Genomic DNA, 17,279 nt, shown 5'->3' on the forward strand with positions numbered 1-17,279 from the left:
AATTGCACATTAAAAAATCGGCACAGAAAGATGCCATTGTTTTTAGGCAAAGTTTTGGAGGGAGTCAAGAAGAAATTAAATATGCACCATGAAGCTTAATTTTTTTCAAACATAAAATGGAGAAAATGGAAGTCTATTGCAATTCTTTAATTTTAGATTTTTTTCAAAATGCCATGTCACTACCGAACGTCTCCTCACCGGGCTCTAGGGTCGAAGCGTTGACCAGCAGAATCGCTCCCTCGCCCGGACACGGGCTCGGGGCTCGGCTTCAAAAGAAGCCCGGGTGTTGGGAGGGATGGAAGCCGAACTAAAGCAATGAGAAGCCTTACACTATGCAGCAGTGTCAAAAGAAGCTGGGGGGGGGGGCGGGGGCAGCGGGGGTGGTGTTTGCCGAGCCCCTGTGTCCGGGCGAGGGAGCAATTCTGCCAGCTGTCGCTCGAGCCTGGTGAGCAGACGTTCGGTCGGTGGTGGGGTGGTACTTTGAAAAAAATCGAAAATTAAAGAATTGCATTAGACTTCGTTGCCCCAATTGTCCTTATTTGAATGCCTAGTTTCATGTTCTAAGCAAGCCTAATGCAAATGCGCAGACCAGGGTGTGGTCCATACTAGGGCGTTGACCTTGGGGAGAGAGAGCAGAGAAGCTTTAACTCATTGTCCTGCTGTTTTGAGCTTCTTGCAAAGGTACAATTTAATTATGGGGGCAATATTGACAATGCCATACCTCGTGCAAGCCTTTTGCATGATGGTGCTGCGGAGGAGACGATTGATTCGACATCATCGCATGAGGAACCTCAGAGCACATAGGATGATGGGCAGGAGGCCTTACCCACGTCGGCTATAGCGAGACAGGTGTTCATACCTGCACCTGAGTGATGCAGACTGTGTGAGAAGGCTGCGTTTCCGCAAATAAGTTGCAACCAGATCTGTGAGTTAGTAAAGGCAGACCTGCAACCTAGAAACGTCAGGAAGACTGCTTTGTCAGTTGAAGTGAAGGTTATAGCTGTACTTTCATTCTATGCATCTGGATCATTCCAGGCCACAACTAGGGATGTGTGTGTCATTTCTCAACATGCAACACATATCTGCATTCCGCAGGTGACTGCTGCACTATATGCCCGGAGGAATGACTACATAAAATTCCCCATGACTACTCAGGCAATGCGTGAAAGGGCTGTGGGCTTCTCCGGGATTGCTGGCTTCCCAAAGGTACAGGGCTGCATTGATTGTACCCACATCGCCTTTGGAGGATTCCAAGATGTACAGGAACAGAAAAGGCTTCCATTCCATTAATGTGCAGCTTGTTTGTGATGACATGCATCGCATCATGTCAGTTGATGCGAGATACCCTGGGAGCACCCATAAGAACATAAGAACATAAGAATTAGGAACAGGAGTAAGCCATCTAGCCCCTCGAGCCTGCTCCGCCATTCAATAAGATCATGGCTGATCTGGCCGTGGACTCAGCTCCACTTACCCGCCCGCTCCCCGTAACCCTTAATTTCCTTATTGGTTAAAAATCTATCTATCTGTGACTTGAATACATTCAATGAGCTAGCCTCAACTGCTTCCTTGGGAAGAGAATTCCACAGATTCACAACCCTCTGGGAGAAGAAATTCCTTCTCAACTCGGTTTTAAATTGGCTCCCCCGTATTTTGAGGCTGTGCCCCCTAGTTCTAGTCTCCCCAACCAGTGGAAACAATCTCTCCGCCTCTATCTTGTCTATCCCTTTCATGATTTTAAATGTTTCGATAAGATCACCCCTCATCCTTCTGAACTCCAACGAGTAAAGACCCAGTCTACTCAATCTATCATCATAAGGTAACCCCCTCATCTCCGGAATCAGCCGAGTGAATCGTCTCTGTACCCCATCCAAAGCCAGTCTATCCAAAGCCAGTATACCCATGATGCGCTCATCCTGCGCGAGAACGTTATATCTGCCATGTTTCAGCAGCAGCCAGATGGGCTGAACTGACTGCTGGGAGACAAATGGTACGGCCGCACCACCTGGCTACGCGTAACCTGGACGGAAGCTGACCGGGAATATAACATGTCACACATTGCGATGCGCAGCATAATAGAGAGGCCCATTGGCATCTTGAAACAGTGTTTTCGATGCCTGGACCATTCCGAAGGCTACTTGCAATACTCTCCTGAGACTGTCGGTCAGTTCACTGTTGTGTGCTACATGCTGCATAACTTAGCCATCATGTGGCAGCAGCAGCTGGTAGTAGAAGAACCATCTGAGGTGATAGTGGTTGATGATGTGGAGGAAGATGCAGATGACGAGGAGGAGGAGGAGGACGGGCCATCGTGCCCCTTTAACGATTGCTCGGGTCTTGTGCCAGCAGCTCATCCGTGAGCGCTTTGCTGCCTGAAGGTTCAGCGGCAACTATTCCAAATGGACAATGTTTACTGTTTGGACCTGTTCCGTAAAGTGTTGTCTTAATGGAACAAATAATGGAAATGAGTCTTCTTTAGTTCAAAAAGTTGTGTTAATAATGGAACAAATAATGGAAATGATTCAGTTATAATTTAAAATATATTTTATTCAAAAGTTTAACACTTGTTTGTACTTATCACTTACAGATAAGATCACTTAAAAACTATAAGATCACTTACAAATTTTTAAACTTGTAAATTTACAAATAACTTACAAAAACTTTTAATTTGAGAACAGTTACAACAGTAACAACAACAATAATAACAATAACAGCAGCAAAGAAAGGCTGCACCCATTCTCTCCTCCACCTTATTCTAAGACCACCAGCTGCGCTTAGTCTTGTTGACTCCACCCCTGCCCACAGGCGGTGGCGCAGCATTTCTTGGGTTGCTACCAAGCTTATTCTTTCAAACATTTCAGTTATGCGCACTTCTTGATGGGGCGTTTGGGCAGGCGGTGATGTGGAAGGCCTAGCTTGAGCCTCTTCAGAGGCTGGTCTGGGGATTGGAATGGTAGTGGCAGTTGATTCTGTCAAGTGGCACGAGGTCTGGGCATATTCCCTTTTTGCAGCAGCTAACTCCGACATTCCTTCCCTCATGTTCACCAACAGTGTTTCAACAACCTGCAACATTCCCTCCCTCATGTTTATCGACAGTGTATCGACTACCTGCAACATTTCCTCCCTCATGTTCACCGACAGTGTATCAGCTACCTGCGACATTCCCTCCCTCATGTGCCTGGACAGTGTTCCCTTGTCTCGTGAGAGTGTTGTTACTTCTCCCGACAGTCCTGCTACCTCATCACTGATACCCCACTGATGGTGTCCAGGAGTAATCGAGTAAGGTCGATGCTCTCCGCACTCATTTCCATTATCTGAACCACATCTGTTAGATCCTGCACCTCAGGAGCTCTCCTTCCCCTCCTCACCCTGGGTATGCCTCGCTGCATCCCACTGGGACCCACAGCCTCAGACGGTGGGGCCCTGGATGTGCCTTACTGCACCCTACCGGAATCCCCAACATCGGACGGTGAAAAGCCATGGAATGTCCCATGAAGACCCAAACCACTACTCGGGGAAGGAGCTAGCACCTCAATGGGTGGCACCTGCTCCACCTCCAAAGTGAGTACAACAGTGGGGACTTCATCCATCCCCTCCCCCTGCCCCTCCCTCTCACCCCCATGCTCTTGGTCTGGAAAGTGGGATTGGAAGATGTTCTCCTCTTCAGGCTCATCTGCATCTGAATCTTCTTCTGCATCGGCTTCAGCTCGTCAGGGTTGGCCTCAGGTTCCACAAAATATAACAGAACAGACAAATGGTTAGCAGCAGAGGAGGGGGCAGGGTGGCATGAGTAGGCTCACCACGGCACAGGCAGCAGGCTCATTTGAAGGACCACGATGAATAATAGCACATTGCATCAACCGAAGCGTAGCTGATGGAGGCATCCCCATGAACCTAAGCATGATCTAACCTGCGCAGTGCTTAACATTTAGCAAAGCCAGACTGTGGACTTTGCAGGATTTACGCTCTCCCTCGAGTTTGGGCCCAGCTTGTGCAGTGATGGTTGCTTTCCTCCAGGTAGGACCCATCAAAGCAGCGACCCTGTCTTTCAAGGGTATCAGTGGGTGCAGATTTGCTGGGCTTCCTCCTGTTCACGTTCTTTCCCTTTTGTTGTGTGCCACCTTCCTCTGCAAAGATGAAAATATAACTTTTTAAAGAGGGTGTCTTTCTACTGGGTCGGACATATACAGATGGTCACATTTACAATTGCAATTCCATTGATTAAATACAAATATTACTTCACTAACTACTTGACCAAGATCCTGCCACTTCTTTTCGCACTGGTCTCCATACCTCAGGGTGGTCACCATTGCACAGTAATCTTCTGCAAGTTGGTTCCAGCGTTTCTTCATTTCATTTGGTGAAACTTTTATGTGACCTCTGCTGGTGTCCAGCTTGTACCATCTGGCCTCCATTACAGTAACCAGTGTCTCCACTTAATCCCGTGAGAAATTCTTGGTCCTTGAGCCACGTTGCATATTGTATTATATCTTTGATTTTTCCACTGAGAATTAAAATTCTCACATAGAACTAGCTCTTTAAAAATGGCTGAATGCAGACCGGATGCTGTACTAGGCATGCGCGCCCATAGCAGTCATGTCAAAAACTTAATTTTTAAAAACTAGCAATTTTTTTTTTGCAGTAGTCGTGGCCCAAAAAAATGGGTATAACTGTGACAATACGTAAAAAAAACGGCATTGGGAAAAATTGAGCCCTTTGCCTGGGGATTTTATGTGCAGACACCTTAGTCCTACATCAATTTTAAATGATCTATCCAATTGTTAGAATCTAATATTTTCATTGTTTTAAAGACCACAGTCATATCCCGGCTAAGTCTGCATTTCTCTAATGAAAATGGTCCCAATTCAACTAAGACAGGATATAATTTTGATCACTATCTTCTCTACCTTCTCCAGGGTCCCGACATTTCCCACGATGTGTAGGGACAAAAACTGTACACAATACTCCAAGTATAGTATTTTTGGGTTGATACTTTGTTAGCAGTACAACCTAAAATCATATTTTCTTTGCCTCTGTCTTGTTATGCTTCTGATGGACCTTCAATTACTTATCAGTTATGACCCTCCAGTCCCTCTCCCAATCCATAGCCTTTAGCAGGTACCCCTGCATGCTATGGGTTTTCCAAAATCCAAATACATAACACTGCATTTATCCACATTGAAGGACATCTACTACACACAAGTCCATTCCCCTCCCTAAATCCTCCTCTACCTATTGATGTGTCTAAATTCCCAACACATTTGTGTTATCTGCAAACTTGTGAATGATGCAATTAATGTTCTAATTCAAATCCTAAAGAAGACCAAAAACAGCAATATTCTCAACCTGGAGCCTTGTGGAACTTCACTCCTGACCTCCCCCATTTAGATCTACTGCAATTGACGACGACTCTCGGCCTACAAGATTGCAATCAGTTACCTATCCAACATACTTTCTGGTCGGCAAGCCCATATTATGTAATCTTTTCTAATAGCTGTCTATGCAGTACTTTATCAAAGGCTTTCTGGAAATCAAGGTACATGGGGCCCAAGTTTGGGGCCGCGCCTAAAATGGCGCAGCCCGGACCTGGACGCCCGTTTTTCGCGCCAGAAAGTGCGCCTAAAAAAAACTCACCTATTCTCCGGCTCCTTGCAGGTCCTCTGCAGCTGGGTGCAGCTCAGCACGAGCTGTTGGGGGCGGAGCCAGGTCCCTGCGCTGAAAACAGTGCCGGGACCTCTGCACATGCGCGCTACAGTGGGCGCGTATGTGCAGTAGCTCCAGGCGCCCAAATCTGTGGGAGGGGCCCGAAGCACGCAGCCCCTAGCCCTGGCCGAATGGCCTCACTGGGGCTGCGTGAATAAGGCTCCTCCCACCCGACCCAACCCTTGCTCCCCGCCCCCCCCCGGCGACCCGACCTCCGCTCCCTCCCCCCCCCCCCCCCCGGATCTCCGCGACTCTCTTCCCCCCCCGGACCTCCGTGACTCTCTCTCTCCCCCCCCCCCCGGACCTCCGCGACTCTCTTCCCCCCTCCCCCCCCCCGGACCTCCGCAACTCTCTCTCCCCCTGCCCCCAGACCTCCGCGACTCTTCCCCCCCCCCCCCCCCGGACCTCCGCGACCCCCCCCCCCCTCTCTCCTTCCCTCCCTCCTCTCTCCCTCCCTCCCTCCTCTCTCCTTCCCTTCCCTCCCTCCTCTCTCCTTCCCTCCCTCCCTCCTCTCTCCCTCCTTCCCTCCCTCCTCTCTCCTTCCTTCCCTCCCTCCTCCCTCCCTCCTCTTTCTCCCTCCTCTCTCCTTCCCTCCCTACATCCTCTCTCCTTCCCTCCCTACATCCTCTCTCCTTCCCTCCCTATATCCTCTCTCCTTCCCTCCCTACATCCTCTCTCCCTTCTCCCCCCTTTCTCCCCCTCCCCCCCTTCTCCCCCTCCCCCCACTCCCCTTCTCCCCCTCCCCACCACCCTTCACCCCCTCCCCATCCCCCTTCTCCCCCTCCCCACCCCCCTTCTCCCCCTCCCCACCCCCCTTCTCCCCCTCCCCACCCCCCTTCTCCCCCTCCCTCTCACCCCCCTTCTCCCCCTCCCTCTCACCCCCCTTCTCCCCCTCCCTCTCACCCCCCTTCTCCCCCTCCCAACCCCCCTTCTCCCCCTCCCCCCCCATCTCCCTTCTCACCCTCCCCCTTCTCCCTTTCCCCTCGCTATCAGAAACACAGACACTGACAGACAGAGAGTGAGAGACACACACACAGACAGACAGATGGAGACACTGACAGAGACACACTGGGGGGACTGTCCCAGCACGGTGTTGGAGGACTCCCGGTGCTGCAGTCGGTAAGTAGAAAATGTTTTATTTATTGGATTTTTTTAATTTTTTATTAATTTTTGGGGATTAATTTATTGGTTGATTTATTGATGTATTTATCATTTATTATTGATGGTGGCTCTTTATTTGTAAAACTGAAGTGTTTAATGTTCGTAAACTTCCCTTTAAACCCCCCCCCCCCCCCCATTCCCTACGCCTAATTTGTAACCTATGCCTGATTTTCTAAAGTGTAGACAAGGTTTTTTCGAACGTACAAAAATCTTCACTTACTCCATTCTAAGTTAGTTTGGAGTAAGTTTTCACTGCCTAAACTTTGAAAACAGGCGTAAGTGGCCGGACATGCCTCCTTTTGAAAAGAAATTCTGTTCCAAAGTGAAACTGTTCTAACTGACTAGAACTGGAGCAAACTAAATGCCGAGAATTCCAATTTTTTAAGATACTCCATTCTAAACCAGTTGCTCCAAAAAAACAGGAGCAACTCAGGCTGAAACTTGGCCCTATAAATTCTACATGTCAGCTTGGCTCAGCTCTTGCCTCTTAATCAGAAGATCAACTCCCACCTCCAGGACTTGAGCTGATAATTGAGGCAGACACTTCAGTGCAAACTGAGGGAGTGCTGCATTGTCAGAGCTGCCTTCTTTTGGTTGGGACATTAAAGTGAGGTGGCATAAAAGGACAGTTAACATTGGTACATTGGTGACAGGTATCTAACATTTAGGGTTCAGTTCAGTTGATTGCTGTCCAATCCATCCATTCATTGCCCTCTGCTGAGTTGTTGCATTATTTCACAACTTAGCAGTATCCATGCCATGCTCACATGTTGTGCTGTATCAGCAAAATGTTAATTTCTGTAACTACCATTTTGTTGGAAAAACCCAACTGGTTCACTAATGTCCTTTAAGGAAGGAAATCTATTATCCTGACCCCGTCTGGCCTATATGTAACTCCAGCCACACAGCAATGTGGTTGACTCTTCACTGCTCTCTGAAATGGCCTAGCAAGCCTCAGTTGTAACAAATCGCTTTAACAAATTCAGCACTGTGGGAGTACCTTCACCATACGGACTGCAGTGGTTCAAGAAGCCACCTTCTCAAGGGCAATTAGGGATGGGCAATAAATGCCAGCCTTGCCAGCGACGCCTACATCCCATGGACGAATTTTTTAAAAAACATTTTAATTGCCTATTTTCTCAGAGCTTTCTTCAAAAACTTATGTAAATACACTTTTAAACTGTGCTTTTAAAAACCTAACATTAACAGTACTTCATTCAAATCCTTTCTGTGAAAAATGGTCAAAAAATCCCAAAACATGATGATAGGGGTCTTATTTGCTTTCTCATTGGTCGATGTGGAGTTATTGATCACATGATTATTAGGAACAAATTTCACAACTCATACAAGGCATCTAATTAAGTCCAAAAACTGAAAATTTAAGTAAGTAGAAGCTATAACAAAGTTTAACTAAGTGTCAGCTGTGGCTCAGTGGGTAGCACACTCACTTCTGAGTCAAAAGGTTGTGGGTTCAAGTCCCACTCTAGAGACTTGAGCACAAAAATCTAGGCTGGCACTCCAGGGAATGTTGCACTGTTGGAGGTGCTGTCTTTCGGAGGGAAGTTAAACTCAACTGGATGTAAAAAATCTGATGTTGTTATTTTGAAGAAGAGCAGGGGAGCTATTTCCAGTGTCCTTGCCAATATTTATCCCTCAATCAACGTAACAAAACAGATTATCTGGTCATTATCACATTGATGTTTGTGGGAGCTTGCTTGTGCCCAAATTGGCTGCCATGTTTCCCATATTACAACAGTGACTACATTCCAAAAGTACTTCATTGCCTGTAAAGCGCTTTGAGACGTTCACTGGTCATGAAAGGTGTTATATAAATGTAAATCTTTCTTTAAGCAAGTTGAAGTAATAGTAACATTTACAATTTATGCTAACTTGAAGGCCTGGACTCCTGACATGTCCAAGGCTGAATTTATGAACAGGCGGAGTTAGAAGTGTCAGCTGCTGAGTCCTACTCAATTTCAATTAAAACAAATAGTGTATTTGCAATAAAACAGGAGATCAACTGGTCTTTTAAAATTTTACAGCATTCGAATGAGAAACATGATGGTGCAGGGTAATTTTCATAATTTCCCCTCACTGTCTTAGTAATCATTTTAATATGTGTTGAAGAAGGGAAAATTACTGAGGTAACAGTTTAAAAATTATATATGACTAATGTAGTGTCTTTCACTTTTGTTTGCTTTCAACAGAAGTTTGGCGAATAATAATCTTCAAACCCTTCCTAAAGATTTATTCAAAGACCTGGATGCATTAACTAATGTGTAAGAGTTACTTGCACCTCATAATATTTTGTACTTTATTTAAAAATGTTGTATATGTTTTCTTTCTACAACGTGAAATCTCCAGTATATAGACATTTTAAGTGCTGCTGAAATGGGATTATGTCAGGATCCATTAATGTGCTAAAATAGATCTTCACCAATTGCTACTCAGCGTTACTGAGGGCAATCTTATTCTGGAAAGAGAGAAATCATGTGTGTTAAGTGCTTACAGTATATCTATCAACAAGTCAGCATCATCATCATAGGCAGTCCCTCGTATCGAGGATAACTTGCTTCCATGCCAAAAAGGGATGCGTTCACAGGTCTTTCAATGAAAGACCTAATATTCCAAGTCCCAAACTACATGTTGAAGGGTGGAAGATGCCTGTGTGTGGATTTTTTTTAACGTGTGGTGGCCGTTGCACACGGGCTTGACAGAGCTAGGTCTTGGTCCAGTGGCAAGGATTCACCAAGACGACTGGAGACCAGCTCTGCTGCTCGGACCTAGTGCGCACACATATTGCAGTGTGGGCTGGCCCATGCTGCCCTGGGCCCTCTTCTGGGCCTCGAACTCATGCCTCTCCTGGGCCCCGATCACGTCGCTCATGGTCACTCACCATTCCTGCACCCCAAACTCGCCGCTCCTGCTGTACCTGCCCATGCTCCAATCAGCGACCTGGACCTTGGTGACATCCAATCCAGTCACCCTCTCCAGCAAGCGCTGCACCTTGAAGTGTGAATATATTTGCTCTATGCCAGTTGTGCTAATGACACAGGTGATCCATATTACCAAGCATTGAGGCTTGCTGTCCTCCTGGCAATAAAGTACATGTGGCACCGAGGGCCTGCACATCAGGTACATACTAGATTCATTAAGGGCCCAAAAAGTGTTACTGGGGTGCTGGCCTTATAATGCCTGAATAGTGCTGCAGTCTCAGCACCCATATAAAACAGATCCTGAATGGTAGATCCCAAAGTAAGCCATGTCTGAGCCTTTTCTTAAATGGGAGTCTGCTTCCTAGTTGTGGGAGTACTCATATTTTGAGCCAACAGTTTGGTACTTCTTTGAATTTTTCTGTTGCTTTCACTACTGAAGGTATACACACTTTCTTAAAGCTGCAACCCATTTCCCATCTGTTGTGTTTGGCAAGGGAACTGCAATTGAACCCTGGAAAAGGTGGATCAGTGGAGACATTCAAGGCAAGGGTCTTTTCATCTTAGGCATTCAAGAAGAAGCCATCCATATGGACCCAGTCAAGTCACATGATTGAGGAGATCTGCTTGTAGAGATCATGGCACAAAAATTGCGGTCGGAGGCTTCCTGCAGGTGGACGCCTCCGACCAAAGTTTTTTTCACGAAAGTACCTAGCGGTCCCGGAGGATCGTATACTTGCGGTCCGAGGCCTCCTTTTGCAGCCCAACGTATGGGCTCACACATCCCAGGAACGTAAGCGCAACCTGAGATCATGTGGGCCTGGACCCCAAATGAATTTGGAGTATTCTCATTGATGATAATGGGAGCTCCATTTGTACGAGTACCTCCCAAAACACAGAAGTACAATACAATAAATTAAAAAAAATACCTCACATATTTAAAATTAATTGAAATAGAATTTAATTAAATGTTTTAGACAAAAAAATATTTTTTTTAATAGGGGTAAAAATATACTTGCCTAAATGGACAGGGTTTTTTAATATAAAAATTAGTGATAACATTTAATTTTTCTAACTTTTAAAACTCTAATGCTGGTAAAAGTAGGCTAGGCGCCTGCACCAGGCATAAGAGTTTGAAGGACAAAGAGCCCAAATCTCTGCTCGCAAATGTCCTTCTCCCGGGGATGCGTGCAATCTATCAAAATGCGGGAACGAAGCGGCTGTTTAATTCCCCCCCCCCCTCCCCTCCACGGGAACGAAGCGGTTGTTTAATTCCCCCCCCCCTCCACGGGAACGAAACGGCTGTTTAATTCCCCCCCCCCTCCCCTCCACGGGAACGAAGCGGTTGTTTAATTCCCCCCCCCCTCCACGGGAACGAAGCGGCTGTTTAATTCCCCCCCCCCCCCTCCCCTCCACGGGAACAAAGCGGCTGTTTAATTCCCCCCCCCCCCCTCCCCTCCGCGGGAACGAAGCGGCTGTTTAATTCCCCCCCCCCCTCCCCTCCACGGGAACGAAGCGGCTGTTTAATTCCCCCCCCCCCCCCCTCCCCTCCGCGGGAACGAAGCGGCTGTTTAATTCCCCCCCCCCCTCCCCTCCGCGGGAACGAAGCGGCTGTTTAATTCCCCCCCCCCCCTCCCCTCCACGGGAACGAAGCGGTTGTTTAATTCCCCCCCCCCCCTCCCCTCCACGGGAACGAAGCGGTTGTTTAATTCCCCCCCCCCCCTCCCCTCCACGGGAACGAAGCGGTTGTTTAATTCCCCCCCCCCCTCCCCTCCGCGGGAACGAAGCGGCTGTTTAATTCCCCCCCCCCCCCTCCGCGGGAACGAAGCGGCTGTTTAATTCCCCCCTCCCCTCCGCGGGAACGAAGCGGCTGTTTAATTCCCCCCCCCCCCCCCTCCCCTCCGCGGGAACGAAGCGGCTGTTTAATTCCCCCCCCCCTCCACGGGAACGAAGCGGCTGTTTAATTCCCCCCCCCACCCTCCACGGGAACGAAGCGGCTGTTTAATTTCCCCCCCCCCCTCCCCTCCGCGGGAACGAAGCGGCTGTTTAATTCCCCCCCCCCTCCACGGGAACGAAGCGGCTGTTTAATTCCCCCCCCCACCCTCCACGGGAACGAAGCGGCTGTTCCCTTCCCCCCCCTCCGCGGGAACGAAGCGGCTGTTCCCTTCCCCCCCCCTCCGCGGGAACGAAGCGGTTGTTTAATTCCCCCCCCCTCCGCGGGAACGAAGCGGTTGTTTAATTCCCCCCCCCCCTCCCCTCCGCGGGAACGAAGCGGTTGTTAATTCCCCCCCCCCTCCCCTCCGCGGGAACGAAGCGGTTGTTTAATTCCCCCCCCCTCCACGGGAACGAAGCGGCTGTTTAATTCCCCCCCCTCCCCTCCGCGGGAACGAAGCGGCTGTTTAATTCCCCCCCCCCTCCACGGGAACGAAGCGGCTGTTTAATTCCCCCCCCCTCCACGGGAACGAAGCGGCTGTTTAATTCCCCCCCCCACCCTCCACGGGAACGAAGCGGTTGTTTAATTCCCCCCCCCTCCACGGGAACGAAGCGGCTGTTTAATTCCCCCCCCCCACCCTCCACGGGAACGAAGCGGCTGTTTAATTCCCCCCCCCCACCCTCCACGGGAACGAAGCGGCTTCCCCCCCCCCCTCCACGGGAACGAAGCGGCTGTTTAATTCCCCCCCCCCCCCCCTCCACGGGAACGAAGCGGCTGTTTAATTCCCCCCCCCCCCCTCCACGGGAACGAAGCGGCTGTTTAATTCCCCCCCCCCCCCCCTCCACGGGAACGAAGCGGCTGTTTAATTCCCCCCCCCTCCCCTCCGCGGGAACGAAGCGGCTGTTTAATTCCCCCCCCCCCTCCCCTCCACGGGAACGAAGCGGCTGTTTAATTCCCCCCCCCCCTCCCCTCCACGGGAACGAAGCGGCTGTTTAATTCCCCCCCCCTCCCCTCCACGGGAACGAAACGGCTGTTTAATTCCCCCCCCCCCCTCCCCTCCACGGGAACGAAACGGCTGTTTAATTCCCCCCCCCCTCCCCTCCGCGGGAACGAAACGGCTGTTTAATTCCCCCCCCCTCCCCTCCGCGGGAACGAAGCGGCTGTTTAATTCCCCCCCCCCCCCCCCTCCGCGGGAACGAAACGGCTGTTTAATTCCCCCCCCCCTCCCCTCCACGGGAACGAAACGGCTGTTTAATTCCCCCCCCCCTCCCCTCCACGGGAACGAAACGGCTGTTCCCTTCTCCACCCCCCCCCCGCGGGAACGAACGCCTGCAGCATTCTCCGTGCCTGAAGCACTTTCACACAGGTAGGAAGATGGTTTATTTAATCTTTTCTTTGCTTATAAATGTTTATTCAGGTTGGATTTATTTGTATAATATTTGTAGAAGTATAAATAAGGATTTATTGTAGAATTTAATGAGTTCCCCTCCCCCCCCACCTCGTTCTGGACGCCTAATTTGCAACCTGCGCCTGATTTTTTAATGTGTAGAACAGGTTTTTTCAGTTCTACAAAAATCTTCACTTGCTCCATTCTACTTTAGTTTGGAGTAGGTTTTCACTGTGGAAAATTTGAAATCAGGCGTCAGTGGCCGGACACTTTTGAAGAAAAAATTCTGTTCCAAAGTAGAACTGTTCTACCTGACTAGAACTGCAGAAAAAAAAATGTGGAGAATTGCGATTTCTAAGATAGTCCGTTCTCCACCAGTTGCTCCTAAAAATCAGGCGCAAATCATGTGGAAACTTGGGCCCATAGTTTCTGCAGAACCTTGAAACCACTTTGAGGACAAGGGCTGTCGCTGTCTTGAAATATTGGGCTCAAGTTTCAGCCTGAGTTGCTCCTATTTTTTTTGAGCAACTAGTTTAGAATGGAGCATCTTAGAAATTACAATTCTCGGCATTTAGTTTGCTCCAGTTCTAGTGGGTTAGAATAGTTTCATTGTAGAACAGATTTTTTTCCAAAAGGGGGTGTGTCCAGCCACTTACGCTTGTTTTGCAAGTTTAGGCAGCGAAAACTTACTCCAAACTAACTTGGAATGGAGTAATTGTAGATTTTTGTATGCTCAGAAAAACCTTACCTATACTTATAAATCAGGCGTAGAGAACGAGAGATGGGGTGGGGGTGGGGGAGGGGGTTTTACAAACATTAAACACTTCACTTTTACAAATAAAGAGCCATCATCAATAATAAATGATAAATAAATCAATAAATCAACCAATAAAATAAAATAAATAAAATATTAAAAATTTAAAAAAATTAGAAAATCAATCAATAAATAAAAAATTAAGTTTCTACACACCGATTGCAGCACCGGGAGCTCTCCAACAGCGTGCTGGGATGGGGTTCCCCCAGTGTCTTTCTCTCTGTCAATGTCTCTCTCTCTCTCTGTCAGTGTCTCTCTGTGTTTCTGACAGCAAGGGGGAGGGAGGAGGAGGGGGGGAGAGGAGGGAGGGAGGGAGAAGAGGAGGGGGATTGAGGGAGAAGAGGAGGGGGAGGGGGGAGAAACATGAGGGGGAACAGGAGGGGGAGGGAAGGAGAGAGGGAGGGGAAGGGAGGGAGAGGAAGAGGAGGGAGGGAGGGGAAGAGGAGGGGGAGGGGAGGAGGGGGATTGAGGGAGAAGAGGAGGGGATGGGGGAGAAACAGGAGGGGGGGAGGGAAGGAGGGGGAGGGAAGGAGGGGAAGGGAGTGGGAAGAGGAGGGGGAGGGGGAGGGACGGGGAGAGGAGGGGAAGGGAGGGGGAGAGGAGGGAGGGAGAGGGGAGGAGTGGGAGGGAGGGAGGGAGAGAGAGGCTGAACTGGCCACGTCGAAGAATTCGGGTGGGGCGGGCGGGCCCCGACGCAGATGTCAGGCCGGGCCGCTGAAGACTTCAGGCAGGGCCCGCCTCCAGCAAGATGCCGGGTGGGCGGGCGGACCCTGCTGCCATCGGCGTGGATCAGGGAGGGAGCGGGAGCGGAAGCTAAACTGGGGGGGAGCGGGAGCTAAACGGGAGGGAGGGGGGGAGCGGGAGCTAAACGGGAGGGGGGGGAACTAAACGGGAGGGAGGGAAGGAGGCCTGATCTTCGCCCTGGCAGCCCATTTGGCCAGAGCTAGGGGCGGCGTGCTTTGAGCCCCTCCCACACAGCCTCGGGGGTCTGGAGCTACTGCACATGCACGCACTCTCTAACGCGAATGTGCAGAGGTTCCGGCACTGTTTTCAGCGCCGGGAGCTGGCTCCGCCCTCCACACGTTCTGCTTCGCTGCACCAAGGGCCTGGAGCGACCAGATGGAGGGAAGAATACCAAGGTAAATAATAGGCTAGGCACCATTTCTGTTCTAAAAAGTCAGCGCACCACACGGAGATGCACCATTCTAACCCTGGGGGCAAACTTGGGGCCCATTGATGCTACTGGATCATTTCAAGCAACAGCAGGGGACACCTGACAAATCTCCCAATCTGTAGTGTGCATCTGCATCATGCAGATGACACATACAATGTTACCCGTTTATGGGATTTCATTACTTTACCCATGGATGGCCCTAGGGAACCAAGAATATCCCGAGAGCCCTGATTTATGACTCCTTTGACACACCAAGGTTGAAGCCTGAAGAAAGATGCAATGAGGTATACACATTTACCAGGATCTTGGTGTGGAGATCACCAAGATGCTGAAACAAAGGTTCCGATGCTTTGATCCATTAGTGGGAGTCATTGTACAGTCCGGTCAAAGTATTCCAGATTTCTGCAGTTTGCTCCATCTTATACAATTTCTGTGTACCTCATGGAGAGCCAGTGGCAGAAGACTAACCCCAACTAGGAGCCCCAACTATTGAATGATAAGGGAGTCGAGGGTTATGGGGAGCGGGCAGGGAAGTAGAGTTGAGGCCAAGATCAGATCAGCCACGATCTTATTGAATGGCGGAGCAAGCTCGAGGGACCACATGACCTACTCCTGCAACTGTTTCTTACATTCTTGTGAGCCAAAAACGAGATCTGAAGAATAAACCATTAAACTCAGAAGAAATTTAAGGCCTCTATACTTAATGCCTGAAATATTCAGTGCACAACAGTCATACATGTGACCCAGCTCGCTGGCAAATTGCAGAATCCCTGCTTCTGCCCTCAGCCTTATTTCAAGATTAATGATTATATCATGGCTCCACAATTATATTATTTTGTAAAGGGAGCCACAAACAGGTGTCACGCCCCCTATTTGCATATGAAAAGGGGCTAATACCTGTTTCAGTTATGCAGCCTGGATTCCTATGCAGGAGCCATTACCAATATGGCACGAAGCACACTTCTGCGTGGAATGAGCTTGCCATTTGGGCCCTTAGGCACCCATTTTACACCTATAATTTGGAATTGGCACTACCCAATTTCTAGGCATATGTGCCTTCTAAGTTTTTCCAGTGGGAGAAGAAGTTGGTTGCTGTGGCCGGAATCTTCCCAGTCCTGTGAGTGTGGGTTTGGAGGCGGGCCCACTGTCAAAATGGCCCTGATTTACAGCGGGTCGGGATCCTACTCTGAACCCGCTGCCATGTAAGTTTCTCAGCTGTCATATCTGCGTTCGGATAGCAGACCCAACAGCAAGCGGCAGGATAGGTAATTAATATCATTAAAAGGTACTTAAATACTAGATAAGAGGGTTAAAAGCAGGCACTTACAACTTTACCAACCGTTTGACAGCTTTGCCATCCCTCGGGTTTCATGCCAAGTAAGTGGGGTCAGGTTCTCAGTGACGCTCCATCACTTTGGTTAGTTGACAGCTGCAGAAGTTGTATAAAAGCTACCATTTCACAGCTGTTCACTTTCCAATGTCAGAAGCAGAAGCCTTCAGGTTTTGGAAGAGACTTTGAACTGTATGCACTTTGGAAGTGTTTGCAGTGAACTCTCTATCCACTGTCATCTTCTTAGAGCAACCTCTCTCACCATTGACAGGGCACTTCAGTCATCTCAACCTCACCTGCCATCTATTCCAGCAGCATCAGTGCCCTTGAAAAAATCTCACCTTGGTCCTTAGAATCCTACCATGAAATGCCATAACACCAACATCACCAACCTTCTCCGCAATCCTTGATGCTGCACAGTACACAGAGCAACAGCACCCGACCACAATGCTGTCCGGGAAGCCAGGCATAGCCTCACCTTGGCCACATTTACTTCACTTCACGCTGTGCACCCTGACTGCACATGATGCGCCAGGTTGGCACCACTCCACACCAGCTCCATAAAGCATCTCTGCAATGCCCAATTCATTCGTTTCACATTCATCACCATTGTGGGGGGTACCCCTATGTCTCATCATTCACTACAATTGACTAAGCCACTTCCAAAGGTGCTCACAAATCTGCCCAAGAAAGCAAAATCCTGAATATAAAGATTTCAATGTTTTACAACACATCAATATTAACTATACATGAACATTGGCTAAAGGATCCAAGTGCCTCCCTTGTGTGCTGTTATGATTGGATAAGGATGAGGGTGAGTGTGAGGGGTGGCTAGTGAAATGGG

At 49.1% G+C, this 17,279-nt stretch overlaps 1 protein-coding gene across 4 annotated transcripts in view; it reads left to right on the forward strand.

The window, feature by feature from the left end:
- LOC139260338 (leucine-rich glioma-inactivated protein 1-like) overlaps positions 1-17,279 on the forward strand; it is a 55,413-nt gene that overhangs the window by 13,553 nt on the left and 24,581 nt on the right. For 3 of the 4 annotated variants that reach the window (XM_070876833.1, XM_070876834.1, XM_070876831.1), the window contains one exon: positions 9,072-9,143. The exons of the other annotated variant lie outside the window; for it this stretch is intronic. In XM_070876833.1, the coding sequence (XP_070732934.1) occupies positions 9,072-9,143 (72 nt within the window). The remainder of the gene's footprint in view (positions 1-9,071; positions 9,144-17,279) is intronic. 4 annotated transcript variants of the gene reach the window in all.

Source organism: Pristiophorus japonicus, chromosome 3, assembly GCF_044704955.1.
Source record: "Pristiophorus japonicus isolate sPriJap1 chromosome 3, sPriJap1.hap1, whole genome shotgun sequence".
In the NCBI taxonomy this organism is placed as follows: domain Eukaryota; kingdom Metazoa; phylum Chordata; class Chondrichthyes; family Pristiophoridae; genus Pristiophorus; species Pristiophorus japonicus.